This window comes from Falco punctatus, assembly GCF_963210335.1.
Source record: "Falco punctatus genome assembly, chromosome: 2".
Classification (NCBI taxonomy): domain Eukaryota; kingdom Metazoa; phylum Chordata; class Aves; order Falconiformes; family Falconidae; genus Falco; species Falco punctatus.
In genome coordinates, this window is record NC_137581.1 from 8,735,275 (window position 1) to 8,757,212 (window position 21,938).

The window sequence follows — 21,938 nt, forward strand, 5'->3', positions numbered from 1 at the left end:
CCTTGGGCAAATCACCTGAGCTGTTACTTTTTCTGCATCTTGCCTTGTGTATGGAGCATTCAGTGATGGACGATAATGCTTATAAAGTGATTTTTGTGTGACACAGAGTACAGTGAGGCCAACAGCCTGGCTTGGATGTAAGTGTTACCATGACGCAGATTCCAAGTTACTTTTAATGATGAGAAAAGGGGAAAAATGTACATACTGCTTATGCGCAACTTGCTCTCCCTTTAAAATTTAAAGGTTATACATGTGGGCGTGTGTATGGTGGAAAGTGTGCTTGGGCACTCCCTCCATGCAATAGTTAAATGCTGAGCGAAGCTTTTGGAGTTGTAACTCTGACCTTTTAAAAATGCCACAGGCCTTTTCAATGTGATGGACCAAAAAAAAAAAAAAAATACTGTAATGTTCTCGCTAAGCACAGCTCTTGTGTTGTTGGAATCTGTGCAACCTTCTGTACAAACAGGTATAAAGAAAGCTCATATGATGTGCACCAAGATACCAGCAAGCGACAAATAACGGAAGGGAGAGGAACAGTCAGAAGTGGGCAAAGCAGAGAAGCCGCACGTACAGGGTCTGTAGTGCTCCTCTTGTGCTTTTAAATAACCCAGTTGATGTTTGAATTAGTTTCACGTTTGAGTTGTTGGTTGTCGTAATGGCATGATGAATAAATAATTTAATTTGATGCAATATTACATGTTTAATTGTGGCTTCCTAATCCCCAGGTGCCCATCGCAGCCAGGCTCTGGATGTGTTCCAGTAGTGCGTTTGTGTTGAGGGTGAAGGGGGTGGTGGTGTTTGTGACCATGCTTGGACCTTATATTGCTGGCTTTGGGCAGCCGTGAGGACACAGACCTGCTCCAAAGAACACACACAGTCTTCACTGACGGTTTACATGTAATAAGTGTATTAAACGCAAACGTGGTGCTTTCTGTGTGAGCTTCGTTATCTGCAGCTCTTGTATTGTACCTCGAAGTCTCGCCTGGTGCTTCACCTCTCTTCCCCTTCACATGAAACTGGGTATTAGTTGTCAGAAAAGAAACTCAAACCACTTTAAGTGGTGTTTGTTTTGGTGTTTTTTTTTTTTTTTTAAACTTTTTTTTATTTAAGAGTTGTGAGAACTGGGAGCTGCCAGCTGTAACCCTGGGCAGTATGTGAGGCTACTGCAGAGCGGCAGGAATAGGGCTGGGAACCAAAGCAGTGGATTAGCTAGCCCACAGTGAAAACTTGGCTTTCTCCCCTGAAGGTGAAGTTCTTCACACCAAAGGCTCCAAAGACTCTTTTTGATGTGGAGCACTTGTCTTTGTCACAAGCCAACCTACATTTCTATGCCAAAACAATACTCAAACCTGTCCCCTTGTGTTGCGCCACAAATGGGATACTTGACACTTAATGCCTAATTTTCCCTGATTGTCTTGGATTGTTTTGTGCTTTTGGCAGCGAACCAAAAGCCTGCTTGTGACTTACAAATGCATGTTTTATTACAGATGGATGTGTTAGCTGGGGCTGTAGTGACTGTAGTTCAGGCTGGCACTGAGATTTGTATTCAAACCCAACTTCTGCTCAGTGTTTGAATTCAGATTCCCGGAGCCAATGCACTGCCTCACCAGAATGCGCATCTTCACAATTTTAAAACCGGAGTGTTTTTTTAACTTTTGTTAGAGGTAGCCCTAAAACGTTTGAGTTTGTAGGTAGCTGGTGGGTGTCCTTCCAGGGTTTGGGGTTGGTTTTTTGCCAGTTTCTTCTTCCCCTTGTCCCCTCTGGGCTGCATTTCTCCTGCCTGTGTTTTGCAGCGCCAGGCACAGATATTTCTCTCAGCAGTGCTGCTGGCTGGGCTCACGCCTTGGTGCTCCAGCAGCATCTGCCTAGCTATCCTTATCCCAGATTCATCCTGTATCCTTCTGTCCTTATAAAAGGAAGAAATAGAAGTTATAGGGTGTTTTCCCTGGCTTTTTGTCCTAGAACTTCTATTCCTTCCTCTTAATATCCTAACCCAAAACTGCCTCAGAGTTTCCTTAAACCACTTTTTTTCCTGTAAACCTAGATTTTTACAGCTGTAATGTGTTTCCTTTCACCATCGACTGTAGCAATTCAGAGGACTGCCAGCTAAGCAAATACCCCAGCCCAGATGAAGCCAGTTTGGCAAGCCTTGTTACCCTGCTGGGATTATTTACCACTGCAGCAGCTTCTTTTTTGCTTCTTGTCATACCTGTATGCAGTTGTTCAGGTTGGCTCAGTTTAAGTTGTTCTGCGTGTGAGTATTGAAGAGACACTGAGGTGCTTGTGCTACAAGGTAGCAGCAGTGCACACTAACGGTGAAGATTTCTCTTCCTTAGGAGAAAAACTAAACAGATTGGAGAACAGACCAGTTTGAAAAGGTGGTTCAAAGCTTGAATTTGCTTGTTCTTGCTGGAGTTACCTCACGGTAATAAAATTGCGTAAGGCGTTGCAAACCCTGTTTTCAGAGAGAAAACCCCAGTGACTGTAAATCTGCTTTCAAAATTAAGTCTCAATGTAATGCTTCTGCGAAACGTCCTTGCATGGAATTTTGCAGGATGGGTGGGTTTGGTCTTGCAGTGCCACTTCAGGGCAATGCATATTATGACTGTTGTGTAGGGAAGAATAAAATTGGCAGCGCCACATACGACCTGTCCTGCAAGCTGTCGTCAGCAGAGCCAATGTGTCGTCTTATATTCTGACCTCCGTTCCTGGTCTTTACCTGTTTTTTTTTCTCCTGCTGTGAGGATAAATATACACAAAAGAATCATCTGTTTGTTCTCTGATTTGTAGTACAGTTCTGGATATTTAATTTCACTCATGTGTAGTATAGAAATACATATAGAATGGACTAGAAATAAATATAGAACTTCTCTAGAAGTGCTTTCTTTGCTGTAGATGGGCTCCGTTAGACATGAAATCTTTGTAATTAATGACAGTTTGCTGTGTGATAGGAGCTGGTGGTTGTGTGTTGCTTTATATTTGATGGGGGCATGTTGTGCTGGGGGCCGGCAAGGCTGCGCTTGTGTTTGGAATAAATGGCAAACAAACATGAAGAGGGAATTCTGCATTTTACTCAATGAAAATGCCTTATGTCGAGTTTTGAATTGCAAGTAGGTTTTTTGGGTAGACTGCCCATTTGTCAAAGAACAAATGGTGGCAGTCCAAATAGTTTTGTGTAAACCCAGGGAAATGCAAGGAAGGAACAAATGTGAGATGTTCCTTATCCTCACAGCACAGTCTGTCAGGCTCATGCCATCTCCTTTGCTAAGCTGTATCCTAAAGAAAAATGTCCAAGTATATATGTATTTAAGAAGCTGCTAACCCGGTGGGGGTTTTTGGTTTGTGTGTGGTTTTTTTGTTTGTTTGTTTTTTGGTTTTTTTTTTTTGTTTGTTTGTTTTTGTTTTTTGTTGGTTGGTTGTTTTTGTGATTGAAACATGCTTTTTCAGGATTGTGTGTCAAGATCTTGAACACCTGAGGGTAACCAGCTGGTGTTAGCTTTTGGACAAAATCTCCTAGTTGGGATGAAGAACACTTGCTCTGTCACATCCCTTCAAATTAAAGGAGTAAAAACTGTGTGGTACCAGTGTCAGCCTGCTTTGGGGTAATACATTAAAGAGAATTATTCTTGCTTGGTTTCAGTTTTCCTTCTATTTTCCCTTTTTCCTTCTGAGCCTGTCTTTTAATTCCCCTTGGGCCCATGCTTTCTCCCTTGCCTTTCATCCCTCCCCTCATCCACCCACGTGCATAGAAATCCAGAAATGCTCTGGCCCTCAAACTGCTGGAGGACTCGGCGTGTGAGCCAGCAACCCTTGCAGGGAAGGGATGCTGCAGGACCAGCATGCTGAGGTGTACGCTGGCTGGAGTCCTGCATGGAAAGTTCCTGTTTTCTGTGGTTTTGGCTTATGTCTTGGGTGAAAGAGCAGGGTTCCCTTGTCCCCTGGGCTGCGATCGCATTTCCAGTAACTTCAGCAGCCTCAACGTTTCAGCTCTGTGGTGTGGGTAAGGGTTAACGTATGAGGTTTGTGATACAATTAATACTGTCTGAGCTGAAAAGTTATTGTGGAAATCTATTTATCTCATGCTGGGTACAAAGTGACCTCCTTTTGGTAGGTACAGACTGTAAATGAGAAGGTGGGTGTTTCGCCTGCAGTCCTGCAGGCACAGCCCGGCCAAGGAAAATAATGGATCTCCTTCCTTCTGCCTCATATCCAAAAGATAAAGGATCCAAACTAGTTAGGTTTGTTATATCCTGTTGCCTTTAGCTAATTTGCATGGGCATCCCTGATTGTGGCTCGGTTTTGTGGATGAAGTTGAGGGAGGAGCCTGGTTTGGTTTGTGGTGGTGACAAAGCTCTGCAGCGTGAATATGCACTGAAGCTTCTGACTTGGTAGGACACAGTCCTCTGCATACATACGCAGGTGGCCAGCGTCGGAGAGTGATGGCACAGTTTCATATACAGCTGCTTTTTGAGGAGTTTAAGGGAAGGAGGTTGTGGCTTTTGTTAGAGAAGGGGCTGCTTTCCAGCCAGCTGCAAGCGTGTGGTTGTGCAACTTCTGGTCCCTGCTGTGCAATCACAGCAGATGGGATGGCAGAAAAAAAACTAACCCACAGAGGAGCATTGCTTACAACACTGTATAATAAACATTAATCCTTAGGATCCTGTTACTCCTTCTAGACAAAAGGCCGTGCGTTGGAACCTGAGAGTGAAGAGAAAGCTTTGCAGGAGGGGAAGAGCTGGAGACACAACCAACCACGTGTGACCTAGTGGTGGAATGAGTGATGTAAATCTGCTGGGTGGATATCTTTTAACTTCCCAGATTTTTAGCATGCAGCCAAAACCAAAAAGCACTGTGGCTGGAAGGAGCAGGCTCTCTGGGGACCTACTCCTGAAATTACAACCAAATTATCTCCAGCCTATTTTCAGGGAATCTACTGTAACGAAGGGGTTGTGGTGCTGGTTGTGCAAGTGGCATGCAAGGTGCTTTGGTTACCCCAGCGTTTGGGCCAACACAGGCTGTCTTTGCTGCTGTTACCTGTCTGGCAGTTTAAAATACCTATGGTTTTGGCTTGTTTTGGGAACACGTGAAGAAACTTCTGCTATCAGACGTGTGGCAGGAAATGTGGTGATGCTGAGTGTGGGAGCAGGGGAAGGGGACCTGTGTCACTGCCGGGTTCCCCTGACCATGCTGTGCCAGCAGCCTCCCCGGGAAGCTGGTGGTGGAGCTGTCATGGGGCTGAGAACGCCCCCCCCCCCCCCCCCCCCCCCAGCTGGTTTAGGCTCCCTTTGGCAGGCAAGAAGTCACCGCATGTAAAAGCACATGATTCTCATTACCCGCGCCTGAATGTCTGCTGGGGCTGAATTGCCTGGATCCCTCGGAGTTGCTCAGTAAGAAACAGCAAACACTTTCCCTGGGAAGGAGCAGCTGTTTATATATAGTGTGCAGTGGGTTCATGAGCGATTATTAGGAAAACACTCCTTTCTAGTCATAAAAAAAGGGCATTTTTGTTGTCTCTTTTCCTCTAAAACACACAAGTTGAAGAGTCAGGGATTTTCATTTGCCATGACAACCAATGAAACCACTGAGCCATGTGATTTCTCTAGCCTTCCTATGATTAAATCTTTTTTTTTTTTTTTGTAAAGGCCATATTGCTAACAGAGTTGGGAAATATCAGGTGTTATTTGTTTTTCTCAGGATTTAGGCAGGATTTAATTTGCATGTTTGCTTGGGAGCTGTAGAGAGCTGGGGGATATTGATATTTCCATGATTTATGGTAAGAACAGTGTCTTAGTTCAGAATTACTGTATTGTGGTTTTTTTTTTTTTCTTTTTCCCTGCTCTCTGAGACACTGCTATAACTGAGGGGTCCTGGCTCCCACAGGACAAAAACCATCATGGGACCCATCAGTGCTGCTGAATAGTGATGAATTTCAGAGCCTTGAAGATGTTGGTGTACACATGATACACAAATGGCTTAGACTTTTTATGAGCCGGTAAATCTTCTCCTATTCTTACGCCAGGGCAAAGTTTTGCAAAGGCAGAAAGTGTGATGGACGTGACTTTGATGCCTGGTCCGTGTGAGGACCCCGTTGGCTCCAGGTCTGAGCACTTCACATTGAACAAAAGCCTGAGGGTGGTGTTACTATCAGCAAAGCTTGAGTGCCAGCATTTATTCTGTCTTTTAAAAATTGCTATTTTCTGCTCAGAAACTTCCCCAGTATGCCAAATATAGATGCAACATACACACAAAAACCCAACCAAACAAAAACCAAACACCAAACCCAAAACCCAACCCCAAGAGCTGCTCTGTTGCTAAGAAATAAAAATAAACGGTCACAAACGTGGTGCTGACGTGCTGTGTTGTGTCCCCATGACCACGCAGCTGTGTGTGAAGGTCCCTAGTTGGGCAGTGACAGCACTGCCCAGGCTGCGCACGTCATGTTGGCATCGGTGTCTACAAAGGACTGGCTACTGTTTGCTTTAAGTAACCAAAAGGAAATAACTTTCTGTTTCCTAGTATTAGCCCCCGAGAGGTCAAAATCTTAGTAAGCTGCTGCCAGATCAGTAGTAGTAAAGGACAATCTCTGTATTTTTATGTGGTGTTATATATTACACAGCAATGTCTATATTGTAAAAGCCCTGAGAGATCATGTTTGTGATGGGAACATATTTTTTGAGCAGAAGTACCATGCTTTGGGAGGTCTTGGGCTATTCCAGAGCGCTGTCAAACACTGACAACATCCAAAGGGTGAATATTGGTGCTGCAAGCTGCAGTTATGCCTTCATCTCTCCAAATGCAAACCTCTATCTGCAAATCTCTGCAATAATTTATTAACCTGGATGGAGACAGAGAGTAGCTGAGCTGGGAGTAGAGGTGTGCAGAGGTGAAGACATGATTTATCTGGGCCAGAGAGCTGCTGTGACCAATGCGATCTTTTAATCTCTGTGTGTGGATGCACATGTGGTGCTTGGTTTTGGGGGGGCCTGCCCACTTTAGTCCTTAAGGTACCACTTGCTGCATCAGCTCTAAATAATAAATCTCAAAGACCCTGCCCCTGGAACACATTATTTAATATTTATTTTTTTTCAGATTTCAGGCTTTTAGGTAAGCTGTTTGAGTAATCTCCCTGCAGTGCTAGGAGACCTAGAGCAGAAAGCTTCCACTAAAGAGCTGAGTTTTTTGCTTTTGGGGATTTTTTTTAGTGTTGAATTTAACCCATGTGGTCTTGAATTGCAGCTGACCCAAAGCTGAAATGAGGATTTAACAGCAGATAGCTGCCCTAAATGAGTAACTGTACTTTTGTGGTGGTTTAGGACAAATGAAAAGTACTGTAACCACCTGAAACTGTAAGGGGAACTGAAATCGGGCTACATGTTAGCATGTGAGCTAAAATTTAAGGAGAACATGAATACTGTTCCTTATTCTATGAAGAGACTTGTGATAGCCTTATAAAAAAAATCTTACTCGGGAGCAATGATATGAAATTACCGTTACAGAGATACTAGTTACAGTAAAGATATTTTTTTACAAAAATGAATTTCTGGGACCAGGGCTGTAGGATCTAATTCTGTTGTCCCACCCCTAGATTGTTCCCTGTCCGTACTGGGTCCCTCCTGCAGCCGGCAGGGTGCTGGGTGCAGGCAGGACTGGGAGCCTTCCCTTTGGATGCAGCAGGGCTTACATCAGCTTCAACCAGCCCTGAAGCTACACCCAAGTCTCTATTATTTCCACTTTCTTTCCTCTCTGAACAATTTGTTTTCATGAAACATCTGCTTCTCTGGCACATACTCACAGTTAAAACTGTACCGCAGTGTTTCTCTGCAGAAATGCAAAGAATATCCCCCATCAGCTCAGCCGCTTGCCAGGCGGGTTGGCTGATCCCGGCTGAGGGGCTTCCATCAAACAAGAAATCTTCCCCTCTAAAAATGCTCTTAAAGAGGGCAACGCCTGCACTGGCAGCGCAGTTTTGTTAGGAAGCAGAAGCATAGATGCTTGGGTGCACGACTGTGTATATGGTGTTACAGGTAAAATGTGCTTCCCACCTGGAAACAGGCGATGAATTGGGAAGAGCTGGGGCAATCATCAGCCTAGGAATAGCCTAGACCCACCACTCCAGACTTGACCGTAGTGGCAGAGAGGGCCCTCTGGTTTGGGATTTCAAGCTCATCTTTGGAGGGAATGGGGACCTGGGAGATGAGCTTTCCTGGGCTGTCCTCAGCTGCTCCAGCACCTTTTCCATCTCCCACCCTGTAAGGATTTAAATAGCTGATGCTATGGCATTGCTTCTGCTATCTTAACAGGAGCCTGTAACACTCTAACTCATTTTATTCCTCCATTTCATGCTCAAAAAAGCACTATTATTTCTGGAGGAGAAACCTTCCTTTAAAATGCTTACCAGAGGCAGAAGTTCTTCCTAAATGCAAACTTGCTATTGCAAGTTGCCACCTTTCCTATCAGGGTGGCACAGGGGTGTGATGCACAGTTCCATTGTAGCTGGCTGATGTTACCTGTATGGTTGTAGTAAGGGAGCTCCTAGCTGAAACACAGGTTCGCTTCTAAAAAAAAAAAAAAAAAAAAACAAACCACAACAAACCCCCCTTTTCTTGTAATGATCCTACTCAGTAGTAGCAGGCTGTACTCCTGAATTGGGAGGCACACCTGAAGGTTTTGCTTGGGGATGCCAGCCTTCCTGTTGAGTCACGAGAAGGATGCTGCCCCACAGAATCCAAATGCAAACGACTGATTGAAAGTGGGTTACCTGCACCGTGTGAATAATTGGCCTAATAATTTTGTGCTCACTCCTGGAAAAAGCTCCTTCGAGCAGTTGTTTTGGGGAGGTTTCTTTACTGCGCTTCAAACTGTGACATTAAATGTATGAGGGTTGCTAGTTTGGGGTTGAGCTTCTCTCAATGAAATATTATCATAGACTGGTTTGAGTTAGAAAGGACATTAAAGACCACCCAGTCCCCACCCCCCTGCCACAGGCAGGGACCTTCCACCAGCCCAGGCTGCTCCCAGCCCCGTCCAGCCTGGCCTTGAGCCCTGCCAGGGATGGGGCACCCACAGCTGCTCTGGGCAGCCTGGGCCAGTGCCTTGTCACACTCACAGTGAACAATTTCCTCCTAATAGCTAATCTAAATCTCCCCTCTTTCAGTCTAAAGCCATTCCCCCTTGTCCTGTCACTGCCTGCCCTTGTAGAAAGCCCCTCTCCAGCGTCCTTGTCGGCCCCTTTAGGCACTGGCAGCTGCTCTAAGGTCTCCCTGGAGCCTTCTCTGCTCCAGGCTGAACAACCCCAACTCTCCCAGCCTGTCTCCACAGCAGAGGGGCTCCAGCCCTCTGAGCATCTTCACAGCCTCCTCTGGATTTGCTCCAACAGGTCCATGTCCTTCTCCTGTTGGGGGCCCCAGAGCTGGATGCAGCGCTGCAGGTGGGGTCTCACCAGAGCGGAGCAGAGGGGCAGAATCCCCTCCCTCGACCTCCCGGCCACGCTGCTTTTGAAGCAGCCCAGGATACAGTTGGCTTTCTGGGCTGCAAGTGCACGTTGCCGGGCCATGTTGAGCTTGTTGTCCACCAATACCCCCAAATCCTTCTCCTCAGGGCTGCTCTGAATTCATTGTCTGCCCACCCTGTGGCTGTGCTTGGGGCTGCCCTCACCCGTGTACATGACCCTTGCACACAGCCTCCTTGAACTTCTTGAGGTTCTTACGGGCTTACCTGTGAAGGTCTTTGTGGATGGGATGGGAGGTCAAATGTTCAGGGAAACATAATTTGGGGGTTTTCCTTCCCCCCCCCCTCTTTTTTTTTTTTTTTTTTTTTTTGTTTTACAGTTTCTGTAGTACATATACAATTCTCACAGCTGTAGTGTCTTGGCTTTTGCAGGTTTGGCTTTGATTTGTGTTATTTTAAGAGAACCAGTGCAAGCAGCTGTAGTAAGAGAGCACCCATCTCCTCTTTGGAGTTCTGGTGATACTGGACAGATTGAATCTACTATAGAGGAATGTTAGGCACTGTGTCTGCTTCTGAGGAGGGCTAGCTCTCTGGATATTGGTAAGATCAGTTCAATGGATGATGAAATATGTGTCAAGAACAGTGTTTAAGATAGTTTTTTGGGTTTTTATTTTGTTTTATGATGAGGGTGGTGAGACACTGGCCCAGGCTGCCCAGAGCAGCTGTGGGTGCCCCATCCCTGGCAGGGCTCAAGGCCAGGCTGGACAGGGCTGGGAGCAGCCTGGGCTGGTGGAAGGTCCCTGCCCAGTGCAGGGGGGTGGGACTGGATGATCTTTAAAGGTCTCAAAACGGTTCTATGGCTCTATGATTTTTATCTTGCTTGTTACCTCTTCCCTTAACTGCTGGTAATGCTCATTTATTATTACATTTCAGGGAAGTTACCTTTAGGTCTGATATTGCAAGCCACAGAACCAAGAGCCAAAAGTTGAGATTTTTTGTTGATCCTGTTGTCCATTCTGAAAAAACCCTTTCATCTTAAAATAGCAGTTAGCAATCAAAAAGTTTAAAACTACTGCAGGACACTGTTGAGTTGGCCCAGCGTGGCCTCCCCAGTGGCATGGCATAGCACAGGATCATCGTGCATGGTGACGTATGGACCCCGCAGCCCAAGCTGCAGGGTGCCAAGCACAGCCCTCCGGACACTGATCTCAGCCATGTGAAAGCAAGATTAGATGAGGTTTAATTACTTATTACTTCTCCTAGGTTTTATGGAGAAGTGATGTAAATCCCAGTAAATCAAAACCTTACTTAAGCAGAAATCAAGAGGTGGAAATAACTGCTCATTTTTCCTTAATTAAAAAGCTTTCTTACAAAACAAAGCCTTATTAGCAAAATTTTTTAAACTTGTTCATACCACAGTCTCTGGTACAATCAAAACAAGATAGTTGACAGCAATAAGACATGTAACCGTAGTTAAAACTCCACAAAATTTTCTCAGACATAGTTTGGGTTATAAAAGCATCTGATGTACACATTCATATTTCACAATACGTTTATGGACTTATGTAATTTGGCTAATGACATACTTATGCTACTTTACGCTTGCAGCTTCATTTGAGTCGTGATGTTCTTGTAAATATTTTATTGAAATTCTTTAGTTATGATAGCTTTTCTTGTCTTTTCAAAAATGGAGGTGTCAAACTGTCTAATCCTGCAAATGTTTTATCAGAGCTCTGTCACCCAGCGTCAGAACTTCTCCGTGTATGACCATGACGCCATTCAAACCCCATGCCAGCCCAGCAAACTGGTGCATCGGACTTCTTGTGCCTTCTACCTGGCTGACACGCACAAACCTTTCTTCTAGACCAAGGGTGAATTGTTTCCCCCCGGCCTTTGCCTCCCTGCAGGCTGTGCAGCCAGCACTTCCCTGCCTGTAGGCATGCTGTCCCCCAAAACTTCTCCCAGATCGTGGGAGACACGTGGGGTTCAGCCTGATCCTGCACCTAATTTCTGAAGGCAGAGGAAACCTCACCTAAGGTCCTGATGGGTTTCTCCATTTCAGTGGGTCAGGTCTTGGTGCAGGATTTATTTCTCATTGTAGAAAACTGTACTTGGGAAGATTTCCTGGCTTTTCCATGCAAGACACATTCCAATTAATGCTTGGCTGTAGTTTTAAAAAATAACTTTGTGGGTTTTTTTTTCCTTTGGGAAGAGGCTTTTGTTTTTGAGTGGATAAAACAGCATTTTTGGCTGGATTTCTGGCAATGCAGTTTTCCACACTTGGAAGACAGCCTGTCTGCTGTGCTGGCTGAGTCTTTAACTGCTTCCATGCAAAAATGTGTTGCTGCAGAGCCCACAGCTTGGTGGTCACATAATTTGCTAAAACGTGGCCAAACCCAGCAGGGTCTTGTTTTGAGCATGCACTATTGGGTCTCCATGTCCAGGCATGTCTTAAAAGATGTTTGTAAAAGCATGTGTTAAGGTTGCACTGACTTTTTTTGGCAGCCAGGACCCAGATTCTGCGGGTTAATGGAGTGCTGGCCTGTTCTCGTGCTTGGAAATGGTTTTCTGAAGATGGTGTGTTATCTGGGCGTGCTGCTGGTGGTGCGTGGTTTGGTCAGCCACTGTCGTGACATTGTGGATCTACGTGTCAGCATTTGTTTTATCAGTCCTAAAGAAATTAATTTTCTATGTTTTATTTTGCAAGTACTGTATGTATCTCATTTTTCCTAAGTAATGCAGAAATTGGATGAGTTTGTTTATCTGTGTGAGGAGAATCATCACTGATTAACAGTTCAATCCTCAGATTTATGTGATGGAATATAACTTGCTGTTTGCAAGTGATCTTTTGCATTTCCATGGCTGTTGCCAGCGCTGAAGTGTGTTACAAATGTCACTGGGTCTCTCCTCCCTCCAAGAGGTGGGAAAGTTAAATGAGGACACTAGATTGCAGAAGCTGTGACTTGCCTGGTCTTTCCTGAAGAGCCTTTGGTGGCGCTGAGATCCTCAGGGATGTGTCCAACTCAAACACCGCCCAGTAAAACAGAGATCCTGTTCCAGGCTCTTCCTTGGGATGATACTGGTGCTGGATTTACCAGCTTGTTTCATGGTGAAGCGCCTGTAACTGCTGGTCAGTAGGTTCCTCCATAGCACTTGCACAAGCTCCTGGCAGCCAAGTAACCTATGAGCCATGACCTGATCCAAGTAGCCCAGCGAGCTGCAATTTTTTCCCTGGTGGCAAAAGAGGTAAGGGGAAGGGCTGTGTACTCTGTGTGGTCATGGATGCAAAACCCCTTAGCTTTAGCTTTCCTGTTCTTTGTAGAAATCTATCTATGGGATAAACCACATCTGTGGTACATGAGAACTTTTACCTACTTGGCTTACTTGGTTTTTGTAGCTGAAATATTCTGAGCAAAGGGTTGAGGAGCAGAAATCACCCCAAATGGGGTTAGGGCTGAGGTTTTCATAATATACTGCTTTTTCCAGCTGGAAAGTTTGGATGCAATTTGCTTTTTTTAAATGAGTCTACCCTTCTGAAAGACTGGCAGCTGGGCAGCCAGTGCTGACAGGGCTGCCGTGCATGGGGAAGCCCCACGCTTCTCTGCACTGCATGTGTGGCTGCTTGATGCCTCCTGGAAGCGTTGAATAGACTCACGGAGCCTGAATTTCTCAGTGGTAGCATGGACACACTGAAAGCCCAATACACCACGGAGGTGTCTGCCCTAATTGTAGGTGATGTGTGTGCGGGATAGAAGCTGCTATGCCTCGGAAATCATGCTTAGAGGTGTGGTGTTTCTGTACTCAGGACCTTCTCCCTTCCTATGAGGGACCATCCTTGATAAAGACCCATATTTTGGATTGCCAGTGCACAGGCAACTGGATATGGCTCACCTGGAGTGGCAAGTGTGATGGGAAATGCTGGACTCTGCAATCCCAGGTGCCTGCAATAGATCTTTTCTCCCTTGAATTAGGGAAAGACATCCTCAGAGTGTTAATGTCACACCAAGCTGATGGCATGGATCCCAAGTGCTGGTGGCTTTGGCACCAGCAGCACAGAGGCACGGGTGATCCAGGCTTTCACGGGGATGAAGTCTCTCCATCTTTCCAGTATAAATGGAAGCGAAATTAAACCTTGTAGAGATGAGGAGTGAGAGGAAGGTGGGAAAGGCAGCAGAAGGAAGTCACCCAGGCTGCTTGTTTGCAGAAGGGCATGAGCTGGGCTTGTGCTTGCCAAGTGCAGGAGCCTGCTTGGGTTGGCAGGTGCTTTGGAAATTAAAATATTTTATCCTGAGTTACGTAATGCAGCAGCATGTCCAGACATGAGTTCCCTGCAATTTTTCTGGCCCACAAGGAATAATTTTCTGCTTGAAATATTAGCCTTAGCTTTGAATTTCCTGGCTCATATGGCATGTACAATTAATGTAATATCTGTACACATAACTGCTGCTGTTTGAACTTGAGATATTTAGGTAAATTTATTTTTGTTTATAGCTGTTGGATGATGAAGAACAGAGAATACTTGTTCATTAGGAACTGTATAAATACATCAAAACCCACCCTGACCTACTGGTTAGATCCAGCAGGTAGAAGAGACTGCAGCTCCTTCTCCGTACCTAATTGAAGCAGTAGGTTGTAAATGAGGATTTGAGGTGGGATAGAACTGAGGTGCAAATTATCAGTGTTCCTGGCTTAATATAATTTCAGTCTTTATCCCTAAATGTGGAGAAGCCTTTGCAGCTGTGGATAGTGCAGTTAGGTTTTGGGTTTTTGATGTTGTCTGGTGGTTTCTGTTGTGTGTGGTGTGTGTGGTTTTTTTGTTTTTTTTTTTAACTCTGCTTTTTTCTGGGTAAAAACATGGCTGGATGGTCAGATCCAAAGAGGGGTGGTGAATGAAGATAAATCCAATTGGTGGCCAGTCGCAAGTGGGGTCCCCCAGGGCTCAGTACTGGGGCCAGTCCTGTTCAGTATCTTCATCGATGACCCGGACGAGGGGCTGGAGCGCACCCGCAGTGGGTTTGCAGAGGACACGAGCTGGGGGCAGTGTGACCTGCTGGGGGGCAGGGGGCTCTGCAGGGGGTCTGGGCAGGCCGGGCCGAGGGGCCGAGGCCAGTTGTATGAGGCCCAACGGGGCTGAGTGCCGGGCCCTGCCCGTGGGTCACACCAGCCCCCCACAGCGCTGCGGGCTGGGGGCAGGGGGCTGGGAACTGCCCGGCGGGGAAGGGCCTGGGGGGGCTGGTCGGCAGCCGGCTGGGCATGAGCCCCCCGTGTGCCCAGGTGGCCACGGCGGCCAGCAGCGCCCTGGCCGGTGTCAGCAGCAGCGTGGCCAGCAGGGCCAGGCAGTGCCCGTCCCCCTGTGCTGGGCCCTGGTGCGGCCGCCCCTCGAGCCCTGGGCTCAGCGTTGGGCCCCTCACCCCCAGACAGACCCGGAGGGGCTGGAGCGTGTCCAGAGCCGGGCAGGGGCTGGGGAAGGGGCTGCGGCACAGCTCGGGGGGGGCAGCTGATGGAACTGGGGGCGTTTAACCCAGAGAAAAGGGGGCTCAGGGGGGACCTTATCGCTCTCTACAGCTGCCTGGCAGGGGCTGTGGGCAGGTGGGGGTCGGTCTCTTCTCCCAGTAACAAGCGACAGGACAAGAGGAAAAGGCCTCAAGCTGTATCATGGGAGGTTTAGATTGGATAGTAGGAAAAAATTATTTCACCAAAAGAGTTGTCAAGCATTGGAACAGGCTGCCCAGGGAAGCGGTTGAGCCCCCATCCCTGGAGGTATTTAAAAGCTGTGTAGATGTGGTGCTTAGGGACACGGTTTAGTGGTGGGCTTGGCAGTATTAGGTTAATGGTTGGACCTGATCTTGAAGTTTTTTTCCAACCTAAGTGATTCTATGATTCTATATCTATACATGGGTCTGCATCACCTGGCTGTGCTAAGCCTGCTCTGATTTGACCCGTTCTGATTTGGGAACAGTGGTCCCCTGGCCATGGCTCGTAAGCAAGACATGCTCGTGAAGCCTTCTGGTGCCTCTTCAGGCTACAGAAAATGAAACTCTGAGAGACTAGTGGGGAGAGAAGGTGGTGCCATGATGTGCCCCAATACTCCCTTCTTCGGTTGTCACCTGGCCATGAGGAGATAGGAACTGTTGCTCCATGGTTCCTGTGCCTCTGACTCAGAAGAGGACTGAGATGTCATGAAGGTTTAGAAACAGGTTGTTTCTGTTTTGTTCTAAAATGAGGACATCAAAACATTCTTTTAGACATGAAAGGTTTTTGACCTCAGGTGAAGGCTGTCCATTGTGTTTCTTGAGCATGTGTTATCTTGTGATCTCCAGGGAGGGCAAAAGACAGGCAGAGGATGCCAGCCCTTGCAGTTGACTGAGACAGGCTTGCTCTTTTGAAGTATCCTACTCTGGTTTTGGCTCCCTGAGCCAAAACAACTGGGGCAAAATCATCATCATAGAGCCTGCTCTGTTCATGCCTAGAGGTGGAAATCTCCATTGAGCAGAGGAGTTGAGAGAAATGCCAGAGATTTCTTTATCAGCTAAAAACCTCACTCATACTTGCTGGTTGTTTTGTGCAAAGGCTGGTGGTGCAGCTGTAAAAGCCGATGAGGGACAGGCAGAATAGTGGTTTTATCCCTTTGAAGGAGAACTTGATCGCTCCACAGTCATTCCTGTTTCCCAGGTAGTATTTGAACCTTTGCACTGTGCTTCTGCCACTTAGTTGGTATCCAAAGAGGCTGAGCCTGGCATGGTCGGAGACGACGAGGGAATCCTCTGTGCCCATCCAAACTAATGGGTGAAAAAACACCGCAAAAAGATAAAACAACTGGTTCGGATGATGATGATAAACACTGTCAGGTAAACTAAAGTGGATCAAGGAAAACTAAGAGGTGAATGGAGCAAATTCAGGGAGAGGACATCATGTAGGGGAATAAATGAATACCCGGATATTCTCTGAAGCGTCTATTTATTGTGAATCAACTCCTTGCCTTGTGGCTTGTGGTAAACAGGAGAAGCAGGTGGGGGTGGGTCTTTGTCCTCCATCAGCTGTGCTGCTGTCCCACATCTAGCAGCGAAGAGCCCATGGCAGGCTGAAAGAGAGGACCCAGTCCTGCTGACCACGCTATGGGAAAGTTCCTAGCAATCAAGACACTGGGAGAAGCAGGAAGGACTGGTGCTTGTCTACCTTTGCAGCAGTGCTTGCTGCATGGGGAAGGCAGCCCATGGCTTCTGTGCCTCCTTTTTCAGGTGTCTCCATGGGAGCTGGAGCTTCTTTGTATGAGCTTGTTTGGGGGGTAAGGAGAGGTGAAAGCCTCCAGTTCCTGTGCTTTTGGTTGGGCTGGATCTTACCAGTATTTTGGTTGAATTGGAATTAATAATCAAAAAATACCAGGAGTGTTTACTGCACTGTCTTGCCCAAGTAAAGAAAACCAGCTAAGCCTAAAACATGTCCTGCTGTCCTTCAGCTGCGCTCCTGCTGATGGACCACCTCTCCAGGTGGTCACCCTGCTTTGATTTATCCCTCCTGGCCCCTCTTCCTGCCCACGGTGACTGTGCATGGAGCCGTGTGATGGAGTGCGGCAGAGCAGTGATGTAAATGAATTAAAAACTTGCAAAACCTGGCGGGAGCAGCCCAGCAGGGTCATAAGCCACTGGGGCTGGTTGGGGTGGGAGCTGTATAAACTGCCTCTGGGAAAAACTGCTATGAAACCCAGTTTTCTGCCCTGCTACCAGTCTTGGGCGCTGCTTCTGATTCATGTCATGATAGGGAGTGTATCTGTGCTGCAGCCAGCCCTGTTTGTGATTTAAATGAATGTGGTGAGGGGTGGCTGAGGCATGGACAGGCATCCTGTCCCCTGCCCTTGCTGCAGAGCCTTGTCTCTGCCAAAGGGTGGGACAGGCAGCTGTGGCCTTAATGCTTTAAACCACTGCAGGGATGCAAGGCAGAGCCCTGTGCCTGCAAACACAGAAAGACAGAAAGGAAAAAAAAAATGCAAAAAAAATCCCCCGAGAAAACAAAACCAGTTGCATTCTGCATTATTTTTTTTTTTTTCTAAACATAATTCAAAGTGTGATGTATTGCTGAGATGCACATTCCCCAGCCGTGGCAAGCTGGGCAGAGGTTGAGACACATCTTCCCTGGGGAGCGGGAGGGTTGCGTGAGCCTGAGTCAGCAGCAAAGGTCACTTGGCTGAAAGGCTCTGCTTGCAGGAGGAGAAGATTTCGTAATGATAACTGATGCAATGTTTGTGTTCGGCGCTGACGGCGTGGCAGGCTCCATGTGTGCACATCAGAGGGAGGAACACCAGTTTGGACCAACATGAGTGGCAGGGCAGCGACAACCAACCTCACCTGCCCACTCCACCTCCCAAATGACTCCTCTCTCTCTCTCTCTCTCTCCCTTGCTGCTTCCTTTGCTTTCTCCCTGCTTTTTGTGTCTCTTCAGTCCTGGCATTTAATCTCATTGTCGCGTTGTTTGTCTTACGGCCTTGGCTCATCTTTCAGTTCCCCTTTGGGGTCATTATCACATATGATTAGTCTTGAAGGCTAATGAAGGGGATCAGACATAACTCTAGGGTATGTCTGAGCCATTTAGCATTTCTGAGCTCAAAGATCTGCAGAGGAAGTTTATTTTTAAACTTCCTGAGAAGATAAATTTGAATGTTGGATTGTTTAGGGTACAAGTAATAGAACTGAAATCCCTCCAGGGGGGAGCAGTGCCCTCTGGGATTTGAAACATCCCAGGGATAATTATCCAGTGCTGAGTAAGTCTCGTTAGTCTTGAAATAGCTTTTAGTGGATGATCACATTTTTCTTCACATTGGCTCGTGTGAAAGCTTGAAACCATATATTAACATTTAGCCTTCATTGTAAGAGCACCGTCAACATGTTCTTAATGTTGGTGTTATCCAGTCCCATTCTGGGAAAGCCAGTCACGGAATGATTACAGAAAATAACACCAGGAAATAAAAAAGGGCTGCTTTTTTTTTTTTAGGCTACTCTTTAAGGTCCCATTCTTTCACTGTGTTAAGAGTAAGGAGGGAGCTGCAACGTCTTGCGTGTTGGAGCAGGGTGAGGTTAGAGCATCCTCAGGACAGCTCCGGTTGCTGCCGTTTGGTGGCACTTTGCAGGGGACCGTAGCTCCAGCCCAGAGATGCAGCAGCAGGGCAAGTGCTGTGCTGTGTCACTAGCCGGGGTGAAGTGACACGTCTGCGTAGTGACTCAGCCGTGTCCATACTAACCATCTGCTGATGTGATGCAGATCATTAGTCATTAATTGGTGTGGTTATCTTTTTTTAGGCTGCTGGAAAGGGCAAAGATCATCTAGATGTGAAGCAGCTGAGTCAGTCTTCCACTTCTTTTGCCTTCAGGTCCCCCAGACCGTTTGGAGAGACATTTCCACGTGCCCTGCCGGGAAGACCCAGACCGTCTCAGTTTTATCTTGTTCTCTGGCTGTGTGACCATAAGCCTATCACAGCTATATGGTGGGATTGGGGTCAGTAGCTGGGGCCTTCTGGCAATGAACCCTCCCAAGAAAGGACCTTTGGAGGCAGCGGGAGAGGGCACTCTGCCTTTGGGCTGCATGTGAGAGGCTTGTTTCACCCATGCTGCATTTGCTGCCTTTGTCAGCTCTGTAGAAACTCTTTAAGCAATCTGGGTCTTTATTGGGTATAGTGATTTCATAGTACTCCTTCCCCCCGCACACCCCATCTTCTATGCTTCCCGTCTTTGGCTCAATCTCCCCATCCAGTGCCTAATCTATAGGTACTGGTGGGTTAGGTACCAATGCTTAGGTGTCGCCTTACCAGGTATCTCAACTGATGGCTTGTAAATCTGTCTCTTTACTGATGTCTTTTATGTCATTACCCCAGACCAGACTTGAGGACACGTTTCTGATGCCACATATAATACCTGGATCCTCCCTGATGCAGCTGGGTTTGGACACTGCCCTTCTGCTCCCTTGTCTAGGTTTTTCTGTCTGCCTGAAATCTCCACCTGAATCTCTTCTAGTTGTTGTTGTTTTTCTCGAAGGTTACAGACCCCTTCTCTGGTAATGGTGTCAGTGGTACCCTTGGAGATGGGGGTGTGGATACTCATCCCTCGTGCCTTGCTGAGCCACAGCAAACTCTACATTTATCTGTTCAGTCCTCCCCACACTTGAAGCCCTGTAGACCTTCCCCCATGTAGGCAATCCTGCTCATCTCCTGCAAGGTTGCTGAAACTTCAGTCTCTGCATCCTGCTAAGGAGGTTGGACTTGGTGAGGGATGTGTGCTGGGGACCCCCCAGGCTCCTCTGTGTTCACTTCCATTTGAGCTTTACACCAAGCACGCTGTCTTCACAAAAATTAAGAAAATTATCGTAGTAGTAGTAATATTCCTAATAGTATCTATTATTTCTTCTTTTTTAGAAATGTCTCTTAGTGTACTTCAGCTGAACTCTTACATTACTCACCACTATCATTTTAGCAAATAAGCTTTTTCTGTCTTCTAAGCAAATGCTGCTGCTTTTATCATTATTTTAATTTCCCCATCTGTTCTGCCCTCATGTGCACCTCAGCCCTGCTCTGTGGGTACCCAGTGCCCTCCTGGAGGACCTCATGGGAAGCTTCTGGTGTTGCCCTAACAGAAATAAATTGCATGATCCCCTCAGACAATGTGGCAAATTCCATGCTGTCCTTTGGAACTCACATAGTTAAAAGTGAAACAAATGCTTTGGGAAATCTAGAAAACAGTGGCTTGAGCTTGTGGAGCATTGCTTGGAAAGCTGAACAGTGGCATCTCTAATTTGTGGGCAGCCAGGTGAGACAGCAGGGAAGCCAAAACGTGGCCAAGGTTTCACAGCAACTGATGCTGGACTACGTGGATGCCCCAACATGGAGTGGGAAGGACTCTTCTCTGTTATCTGAGGAGCCTTACACATGCCAGGAGACCTTTGTTCTGAGTATTTGGAGGAGTAAAGTTCAGCAGGAATAAAAAGGCATTTCCCCACTACCTTGGTTCATGTCGTGTTGCACTCTCTGTCTCTCTTGCAGCTGCGTAAATGAGTATGGAAGATTATGATTTCCTCTTCAAAATTGTTTTAATCGGCAACGCCGGTGTGGGGAAGACCTGCTTAGTCCGTCGCTTCACTCAGGTAAGGTTGGCTGCTTCTTGGATGTGGGATGTCGAGGTAGCACTGGGATGGGAGCCTGTGGCTTTGTGCAGAGGGCGCTGCTGGCATCGTGGCTCCAGAATATTTTGTTGTCCACCCTATTCGTGCATGCATCACCTATAGCAACGTACTGGCACAAGCAGCACATCTGTACCTAGTGCTGTACTTGGCCCAGTTGGGGATCTTGTGCTGGAGAAAGTTCATCCCTCTCCGAAGATGGAAGGTCCCCTCTGAAATCCGCTGGGTCAATGCTTGATTTAGGGGTGCTCTGGGTCGGTTACAAGGACCAGCATGTCTCCTAGTGTGTTCCTGTGTGCCTTCTCCCCCCCCATCCCTCACTGCACAAAGCTCTCCCTGTTACTTGCCATTAGTAGATAAGTAAATAACCTGGGTCCTGGGCTGTCAGTCCAGTGTCTTCTTTAAACACCAGACCTTTTTTTTTGTGGCAGAATAACAGGGAAAGGGCCAAGCTTCTGGGATCCATCCAGGGCAAGAGGTTTTGCATGATGCACTGTAAAACATAAGATGTGGTTTTCTTGTTGCGCTGTCCACTAGGGATTGTCAGCAATTCCCCCGCCCCCGTCAATTGTAGTTTTAAAGCTGTGGTGATGTTACACTCTCTTAACTGCATGTGACAGCCAGTGGCAATAATGCTAGTCAACCCCAAAGGGTTAACCACAAAAATCTGTGGTCACTTCTGCTGCTTGTGCTTTGGCAGTGCAGCTTCTGTAAGGGATGGATGTGCCCCAAAATCAACATGACTTTGTAGACCTAGACACTAGAAATAAAAAAGCTCTGGTTACTATTTTTTTGTTTTGTTTGCTGTTGCTCCTTTCTGATGCTGCTGTAGTCAAATACTGCCAGCATCGTGCTGGCCCTTGCCATTGCTGTGGCACCAGTAGTGGCTGGCTCCATGTTTTGCTCCCAAAATGCTGATCAGGGTTGTGGCCCCGGTGCTGGGAGCTGCCAGAAATGCCTTTCCATGCTGTGGCGTGTGGTGGAGGGGAAAGGAAACGCATGAGCAAAAGCGTCTTATCCCACATGGGTGCTCACACCTCTTTCAAGATGCTGGGAAGTATGATGGAGGGTCCTCATTTACCCTTGCCTTGCCTCTTCCAACTGCACAGAAGAAGGGCTTTTCCCCTCTATTTTTGCCTGCCTGAATCCTTTGCTTCTCCCGTTTTCCTGCCTCTGAGGTCAATGACTTGCTACGCTACTAGGGACACGTAGGCAGGGAAAACACTATGGGGTTGAATTATGGTAACCTTTGTGCTGGGGAAATGTCACATTTTCCTCTCTAAATGTGATGGAAATAAGTTCCTGGGGAAGGGGACAAGGGAGGAATAACT

General features: G+C 46.9%; 1 protein-coding gene across 1 annotated transcript in view; it reads left to right on the forward strand.

Moving 5' to 3' along the window:
* The window catches only part of RAB30 (RAB30, member RAS oncogene family), a 52,702-nt gene that overhangs the window by 14,852 nt on the left and 15,912 nt on the right, over nt 1–21,938 (forward strand). The window contains exon 2 of the mRNA XM_080375947.1: nt 20,471–20,571. Within this exon, the coding sequence (XP_080232073.1) occupies nt 20,479–20,571 (93 nt within the window). The 5' untranslated portion in view covers nt 20,471–20,478. The remainder of the gene's footprint in view (nt 1–20,470; nt 20,572–21,938) is intronic.